General features: G+C 29.8%; 1 protein-coding gene across 3 annotated transcripts; it reads left to right on the forward strand.

Moving 5' to 3' along the window:
- Positions 1 to 1,571: 1,571 nt before the first annotated feature.
- LOC126748727 (cullin-4B) lies at positions 1,572 to 7,423 on the forward strand. Of its 3 annotated transcripts, none has more exons than XM_050458126.1 (9): positions 1,572 to 1,735; positions 1,806 to 2,074; positions 2,136 to 2,608; positions 4,987 to 5,727; positions 5,837 to 6,139; positions 6,391 to 6,630; positions 6,683 to 6,808; positions 6,862 to 7,014; positions 7,068 to 7,423. In XM_050458126.1, the coding sequence occupies exons 2-9, from the start codon at positions 1,945 to 1,947 to the stop codon at positions 7,161 to 7,163; spliced, it is 2,262 nt and encodes a 753-aa protein (XP_050314083.1). In that variant the 5' UTR covers positions 1,572 to 1,735; positions 1,806 to 1,944; the 3' UTR covers positions 7,164 to 7,423. The 3 variants fall into 3 exon arrangements, with proteins under 3 accessions (XP_050314083.1, XP_050314082.1, XP_050314085.1); XM_050458125.1 differs by having other exon boundaries at positions 1,573 to 1,739; XM_050458128.1 differs by having other exon boundaries at positions 1,591 to 1,711.
- The last annotated feature ends 1,657 nt before the right edge of the window (positions 7,424 to 9,080 follow it).

The following is a 9,080-nucleotide window of genomic DNA, read 5'->3' on the forward strand; positions in this document are numbered from 1 at the left end:
TTATGTATCTAAGATAGTTCTAATTGTATATTTTTTTCGTTATTTTTATTTTTTAATTTTAAATTGAGTTTGTCGGCTAATGATTTTGAACCATTCTTGTTTTAGAAAACTTTGTAGAGAGGATTATTTGAATTCATTAGTTAAAGAAAAAATGATTTCCGCCTGCAAAACCAAAAGTACGCACAAAAATTTTTGTTCTGCGTATTGGTATAACCAAAATATGATTGCGTCTTGCATGGGAATGCTGATATTCCATAAAGAGACCTCGCTAATTTATTGGTTGGCTCCTCATTATAATAAGATATATTAATACGTACATGTGTAATTTTCTCTAATTACTCATATTTAGTACTTTATTGGCATTCAGCTCTGATTTCTGTGATTTCGGTATGGAATGTGATATAAAAATCGTATGCAGGAATTTTTAACTTTTTGGGTACATCTACAATAAAACTCTCACAAAGAAACTATTTCCGCTTTGGTGGAAGATGCCATTTAATTTTAGACTGTGTTTAGCCTTAAATAAGCGTTAACTTTAATTCATCAAAAATTATTCCTACACTTCTTGTTCTTTCAGTAGAAAGTTAGGCAAATTTAAATTGATCCTTTAATATTTTATGTTATATTGTGTGTATTCTTATAATTATACTTTTAGATTTGTTAGCGTTAAGCGTAAGATTGTGATTTTCAGCACAAGGTTTTAAGTTTGCAAAATCTATACTACAAGGTAAATTCAAAATTCTTTCTCTAATTTCATTCAGCTTCCAATTTATTTTAGCATTTATTCACAGGTTAAAAGTTATCTCACTAATTCTAAAGTAATTTAAAACGAACAAAGAAAGACTCTTTTAAAATTCGAAATCATCACATTTTATCGAATTTTAGCAAAAGGCTCTATTCTAGAATCTTCGTTTCTTAAAGAAAGTGGTATTTTATTTTGCATTAGCCTAAATATTAAAAATATTATGAATTTCATTAAAGTTCTATGCATATAGAAATTTAAATTCTGAATTTAACAACATTTTCACCTCTTTCTTCAATAATTTTTATGTGTTTTTAGGTTGGATGCTTCATAATAATATGTTGATTCTTAAAGGCGTCAAGCTTTAGACGACTTTAAAAATAAAAATTTAAATTGATTTATGTCCTGAATCTCTTAATATTTGCGTTGGAGCATTTTCTTCTTAAAATCACTTAGCGATTTACTCCACTAAGGATAAGCACGTTATTTTGTAGAAACACGTTCAAAAATACCATAAGAGTATGGATAAAACAATGAACTCAATGGTTTTTCAAAATTTTTCGTGCCCACTAAACTTCTAGACGACGCGAGTCGCTATTTATCAATAATTATTTCATAATTTCTAAGCATTTCACTATGTCCTTTTCTAAGTATTTAATTTGGAGGAGAAATTAGGGTTACGTTCTTTTTGCATTGGTTAGTATGGTGATACCCTAACGTGTCATGAGAGTAAGACCTAATGAATTAGTCATTTGGTAGACACTTTGACATTGTCATTTTTGTCAAACGTTGAATTTGACAAGTTTATTGATAAATATCATACGTCTCGCAACGTTTAATTAATGATTTGCACATGTTAGACAAAGAGACCTTTAGTAAACAATATCAAAAAAACTGAACCTGTACTAATTTACCATCGTGCAAATCCCAGAATTCAGAATAGACTAAAAAAAATATAACTATTAAAAAGTTGGTTAAAATTATTGTTAACATGTTAGTTAGTATTGCTTTTTATATAGAATTTATTAACCATTAAAATAATTAAATTTTCCGTCTTTTCTAGCTGTTAAAAGTCCTAGCAAAGGCCTTTTATAAATAAACAAGAAAGTATTAATATACCTAAATCAATTTTAAAACCTTGAAGAAAGCAAAATAACCATTAGAAAAAAAATTAAACTTTACAATTTAGAGAGTTTGTAAAGATGGGCGATGCACCAAACAATCGTAGACCAAATTTTTCCAATGTTCCTGAAAATGGGATAAATAGAAATGCTAATGTGCTAAACATCAAACCCGTTGCTAAGAAACTTGTTATTAAAAATCAGAAGTTAAGTAAGTACTTGTGTGCTGAATCCTGTTTTTTTATCAGTTAATAAAATTTAGATTTATTTAGGTGAGCCTAAGTTGCCCGATGATTACACAGAGCAAACTTGGAAAAAGCTCAAAAGTGCAGTTCTAGCTATACAGCAATCAAAACCAAACCAGTATACCCTGGAGGAGCTGTATCAAGCTGTAGAAAATATGTGCAATCATAAGATGGCCCCTCTATTGTATCAAAAGCTGCATAACCTTACTGAGCAACATGTTGCCAACAATATTGAACAATTTTTAGCAGAATCAATGGATCGTTACTTATTTCTTAAGAAAATGAATGAAACTTGGCAGGCACATTGTCACCAAATGATCATGGTTAGAAGTATATTCCTATACTTAGATCGCACATATATTCTTCAAAACCACATACCTTCAATTTGGGATATGGGTCTGGAGTTGTTTGGGAAATATATACTTCTTAATACTCTAGTTCAAACAAGAGTTGTAGAAGGATTGTTAATGCTTATAGAAAAGGAACGGCAAGGAGATCAGGTAAATATTTTTATGTAATTAATTATACTGGTTCAGTCTTAATATAATGCTGTGGAAGCTTGTAGTAAATTTAATTGGAGTGTGAGGATTAAACTCTCTTCTCTTCATTTTCTAGTTAGATAATATAATAGAAACATTTAAAACTAATTAGTTCTTTTTTTCTCTATTGACAAACTTAAAATGATTCTAATTTGAAGTTTAATTTAAAAAACAAGAAATAAATTACAAGGTTCCTGTACATTTTTGTTTCTGTTTCTTAACTTAATATTTAAGTAATGGATGCAAACTTTAACATACCCAGCCCAATCTAAAAATTTTGATTAATATGTGAACTAGAAAAATCTAATCCATTCGGAATATAAATTTCTAATGCAAAGCCATTAATTATAATCCTAACTATTGGATTATTAGCTTATGATTTACTAATGAAAATAGAAGAAGATGACCACTAATTTCAAGCCTGTCTATGCTAATGATCAATGAAAACCATAAGTTGACACTGCTATCACTTAGATACATATTTTTTATATTTCAATTTGGTTTGTTTATATTCTATATACCTAAAAATTTTAAATACTCTAGTATTTAAACTACAGTCAAATAGTGGGTTTATATTAAGATTATCAGTTCAGATTTCTTATATATTCTTTTCTGTGTTGTATATAATGCCTTTCAGTCTCTTGAGGCTCTGTCACAGATGAGAGATTCCATATTGTTGTATGCTAAACTACAGATTTTTAGTCCCACCTTTTATGAACAAAACTGCTTAAAACATTTTTTAAGTTGTAGTAAAGTCCTAACACACATACATATACTAAATTCTTCTTTTAAATTTTCTTTATTTAGAGGTCTTTTTCCAAATTACCCAGTAAGTAAAAAATACTGATAATATTCTATTGAAATAGTCAAAAAGCTATTTGGATGTAATGTCCTAAAAATGTTTCAAACCATGTTTCATTATTTTAACATTGTGCATTAATAAAGACAATCTTAAATGATTAGGTAATTATTGAGAGTATGTAATTACCAATACTTGCATTTTTGTATTTTATTGTATGAAGGTCTCCTCAAGCAAAATCGACAAATCTTACAACTTAAAATATTGTATTATACAAAGTGTCTCAAATTCAAAGGGGTGATAATATCCCAATAATAAACCATAAAAGATATAAGGTTGGTTAAATTGATATAAAGTTATCTAATTTGATAGCATGATGTATGATAAGTTGATAGTAATTTAAAATTAATCATATAATGTTTGGTCTTTGAGCAACCAGTTTCTTTTTGTTAAGTCAGCAAATTGCAATATACCCGAAATGAAATAAATAGCCAGTTCATTTCGCCATATTATACTTGCATATCCAACAAATCTTTTCAAGGACTTTTTTAAAAACCTTGAAGGACTTTTTTGAAAAACCTTGAATCTAAAGAGAGAGATGATAATTAAGAAGAATTACCCTCAAAATGCTTTAATTAGAAAAGTTATATAATATCGAAAAGATAATTCAAAGGATTATATAAATCTGGTATATCTGGCATTCATAAGAACAAAAATGTATGATGGTTGCTTAAAGATAAAACTTTGTATCAACAATTTTAAACTACCATCAGTCAGGTGTTATGTCTAGTGTTATTTGTTTAGTTCTATGGTTTTAAATACCATCAGGAAAAAATAAAAAAGATTTTTTTTTCAGATATCTCTGGAAATGATTGGTTTTATTATTAAATTTTCAAAGATAACACATTTTTTTTTCTTGATTTAACCGACTTTGTATCTCTTAGCATTTTCAAGATCCCAATGGTCATTGTAGAATTTGAAACACCCTGTACACACAAATTTTATAAGGACTTATTGTATATTTTTAATGACATTAAACATAAAGTATTCTTTTTTTTAACTTTTAGGTAAAATGTTAAATCTTTTATTTATTGATATATTTACATGTTGATACAGTTACTTTATGTTTATTGTTCTCCAAACTGTCTGTCATGTAAGAAGGCTGAATAAAGGTACACTTGTGCTTTGATTATGTAATACTCACCTGTTGGTAAAATTATTATCTATACTATTATCTTGTAAGATGCAACACATACTATATTGGAAGAAAAAAAGGGCCATGTGGATACAGAGTTATATGAAATTGTTAGTCTCCTATAAAAATGATTGTCAAAGGTCTTGAGTTTCAATAGTTTCTTTCAAAATAAAAATTGGTTTTTTCATAAATTATATATTGATGGGATCAAACAACTGTTTTTAATTTAAGTCTATATAGAACATAAATACGTGTTACAATTCTAGATAGATTTTTTTTCAATAAGTTCAATGTTCAATTTCCAGCAAATTTTCTTTTTGTGAATAATCCTTTAATAACTTTTAGGTTGATCGTTCGCTACTTAAATCTCTTCTAAGAATGCTCACTGATCTCCAAATTTATGATAAGGCCTTTGAGCATAAATTTCTTCAAGCTACTGAGCGTCTTTATGCGGCTGAAGGTCAACGTCTAATGCAAACATTGGAAGTTCCAGCCTATTTAGCCCATGTAGACAAACGAATTGCAGAGGAAAATGAAAGGGTGTTACACTACTTGGATCCTGACACGAAATATCAATTAATTCATACAGTAGAAAAGCAGCTTCTCAGGGAACATGTTACTCAAATTCTTCAGAAGGGATTGGATCAGTTGCTTTCTGAGTTTAGATTAGAAGATTTGACCCTTCTTTATAACCTACTTAGTAGAGTGAAAAACGGGTTAATTGAACTTTGTAGCGCGTTTAACGCATATATTAAGAAAAAAGGAAGAACCATCGTTATCGACCCTGAAAAGGACAAAACAATGGTACAAGAGCTTTTAGACTTTAAAGATGCTATGGATAATGTTGTTACAACTTGTTTTACTAAACATGATAGGTTTAATAATTCTCTAAAAGAGGCGTTTGAACATTTTATTAACCAACGTACTAATAAACCTGCTGAACTAATAGCGAAGTTCGTGGACTCCAAGTTGAGAGCTGGTAATAAGGAGGCTACTGAAGAGGAACTTGAACGGTTGTTAGACAAGATTATGGTCCTGTTCAGATTTATACATGGCAAAGATGTATTTGAGGCTTTCTATAAAAAGGTAATGGTAGCATTGCCTTGTACGAACTTATTTTCATCTATTACTATTACATAAATGATTTTGAAGAATTTATTAGCTTTTAGTAATTTAATAAGCTCATTTTCTGTAGGATCTAGCAAAACGGCTCTTAGTTGGAAAATCGGCAAGTGTAGACGCTGAAAAGTCAATGCTAAGCAAATTGAAGCAAGAATGTGGAGGAGGATTTACCTCGAAATTAGAAGGTATGTTTAAGGATATGGAATTAAGTAAAGACATTAACCAGGCCTTCAAACAACATCTGGCGGTAAACAGTAGGGATTTGCCTCAGATTGAAATGACTGTTAGTATATTAACAATGGGATATTGGCCCACTTACCAACCCATGGATGTCACTTTGCCTGACCACATGGTTCGTTTACAGGATATTTTTAAAGTAAGTTGTATAAAATTTTCGTCAGGGTCGCATATTACATACTATATATTAATATATGTAATGTATTTAAAGTTACAAAAAGTATATTTTTTACACAAACATTAAGTAAGATATAAAGTAATTTTAAGCCAAGCAATTTAATTGATGAACCAAGCTTTTTAATTAATTTACTTAAAGCGACATCAATTATTAGTTTAGGGGAAAAGGAAAATGGGTATTGGCGGGATGTTTAATTCCAAAATCTCTTTTAGGATTTTTACTTGAGTAAGCACAGTGGTCGCAAACTACAGTGGCAACCTACCTTGGGACATTGTGTCCTCCGAGCTACGTTTAAAACGGGTCCCAAGGAATTAGTTGTATCGCTTTTTCAAACATTGGTTCTAATTTTGTTTAATGACTGTGATTCATTAGCCTTTGAGTACATTAAGGAAGTTACTAATATTGAAGACGGCGAGCTCAGACGGACTTTGCAGTCTTTAGCTTGTGGAAAGGTAGGATGAGTCATCTTCTTTTAAGAAATTTTGCACAATAATTTTCTTTCAGGCTAGAGTTTTAAACAAAATTCCCAAGGGAAGAGACGTAGGTGATGAAGATCAATTTAAAATAAATCTAGATTTTACTAACAAATTGTTTCGCATCAAGATTAATCAGATTCAAATGAAGGAAACGGTAATGCTAGTTATATATGTGAAATAGCGTATGTTTTATTTTATTTTTTCAAGACCGAGGAGCAAAAAGCAACAGAAGAACGAGTATTTCAAGATAGGCAATACCAGATAGATGCTGCCATAGTAAGGATAATGAAAATGAGAAAATCCCTAAGCCACAATCTTCTAATTAGTGAATTGTATCTGCAGCTAAAGTTCCCTGTGAAAGTAATTAAGTACTATTTTATTTATATCGTTTTTTACAATATATTTTATTTTAGCCTGCTGACTTAAAGAAGCGAATTGAGTCCTTAATCGATCGTGACTATATGGAAAGAGATAAAGATATGCCAAACCAATACAACTATGTGGCCTAGTTAAAAAATACATAATACCGTTAAAAGAAATAAACCGCGGTGAATAAAAAAAAGTGGAGTAAAACTTCTTAGTACGATTAAGAAAAAAAAGTTGTTATTTAATTTTTACCGAGCCTTTTATTATTTAAACAGTGAAGGATTGACGTCCCCATTGCTTTTATTTTTATTTTCCAGCTTTTTATTTAATTTATTCCAAGCTATAGGAAGTTTCACTTTACAAAAGGATTATAATAAAAACATTATTATATTGTTCAAAACTACTATTACTTTTATTCTTGTTTTCTTTAAAATACCCATATTTGTGTAGGATTTTATCAGGGTTATTCATGACCAAGTTCTTGGTGACGTGAAACTCCTAATATGGGTGAGATTAGTGGACATTACCTCTTGGAAGTCCACTAGCAAAAAAAAACCGTTTTGTTCTTCACATATTTCTATATTTGTCGCTGAGATGTCTGTTACTATTCTTGAAAAGATCCTAAAGTTAGATCCTCTCTAAAAGTAGCAAGCAAAATATCAAATTTGAACGATTTTTGCGAACAATACGATTTAATCTTGTTTGTATTCCTTTTTTTTTTGAAGAAAAAAAGCAAATTGTAGTTAGCAATGATCTATTTCTATTTAAATTTATATTTTTTAAAGAAATAAATATTTTGGTGATGTATCGCTCTTGAAATTTGCCTAATTTTGTACTTTGTTCAAATTCTCGATTATTGTTTTATTTACAAAATACATTAATGAAGTCTATTAAACTTCTTCAAAACAACTTCTAACAAATCGATGTTCTTTGCTTCCTTCCTCTTTGTCTTGCAGTTTTGCCTTGTAGTCTTTCATCAACTGCAAACTGTTTTTGTATTTGATTTTTTTGCCTGGACCTGCATATAAAGCTAATGCAAAGTTATTATTGGTGGAAACTTTTATTACAGATGGCAAAATATATTTTAAAGATATGAAATTGTTACAAAGAATAAATATACAGGGTGTTACAAAGTTGGGTGCAAATATTTTAAGAGCGTATTGTTGTTAAAATAAGACTTTTTTTTCCTATAAACATGTGTCTTAAAATGCACCCCCTCAGAGCTACAGCCTGCACAAATTGCTTGAAGAAAATCGATTATTTGGAACACTGACTACAGTTATACGTCAAATTTTGTAAATAAAGTCCTACTTTTTTTGGATCCTCTTGATATTTTTGGACCCAAAAGTGGTGTAAACCCAATTTTAGAAAAGGATTCAGGGAGGTTTACCCTTTTGATGGCTTATATCTTATGTTTTCAATAAGAAAATTTTAAAATGTAGAACATCATCTAATTAGCCATGAAAAAATCTGAAACTGATCGGTTTTTGAATAAAATTAACTTGATATGAAAAAAAAAAATAGTCACAGCTCACTTTGTTTTTTTCTAATTTAATTGATTAATCGGGTTTAAGAATATTCCCTTTCGTTTATCAGCGATTTTCTCGAAAACGCCATTTTTTTATGGCAGAAGACGTTCATGGTATTTTTAATACTAGATGCTACATGCTAGATTTTTAATTTTCTTATAGGAAACATAAGATACGGGCCATTAGAAGGCTAAGCTCCCCTGAAATTGGATTACACCATTTTGGGGAAGGAAAATAAAGAGCACCTAAAAAAACGGGGACATGCAAATTTTCAGAAGAATTAATGCATAATTCTAGTTACGATACCAAATAATCGATTTTCTTCAAGCAATTCCTTTATTTTGTGATAAAATCACTTTCTAGACCATAAATATGGTCGTGCTTTGGAAATTAGATTAAAAGAGCAGAAAAAATGTTTCTGTGAAATTCTATCTTGTGAAACTGTGCCTACGGAACAAGGGAACAGTCCTAAATTATTGCGCTTCGCTAAATAACCGTAAAACAGGAAAATAAAAGGGGGACACTAATAAA

Source organism: Anthonomus grandis, chromosome 22 (assembly GCF_022605725.1).
Source record: "Anthonomus grandis grandis chromosome 22, icAntGran1.3, whole genome shotgun sequence".
Taxonomy (NCBI): domain Eukaryota; kingdom Metazoa; phylum Arthropoda; class Insecta; order Coleoptera; family Curculionidae; genus Anthonomus; species Anthonomus grandis.

Excerpts from the sequence above, each read along its gene's own strand:
- LOC126748727 (XM_050458126.1), top strand. The coding sequence starts at position 1,945 with ATGGGCGATGCACCAAACAATCGTAGACCAAATTTTTCCAATGTTCCT. Across the intron at positions 5,728-5,836 it reads TTGAGGCTTTCTATAAAAAG|GATCTAGCAAAACGGCTCTT; the intron begins GTAATGGTAGCA and ends CATTTTCTGTAG. Across the intron at positions 6,140-6,390 it reads GTTTACAGGATATTTTTAAA|GATTTTTACTTGAGTAAGCA; the intron begins GTAAGTTGTATA and ends AATCTCTTTTAG.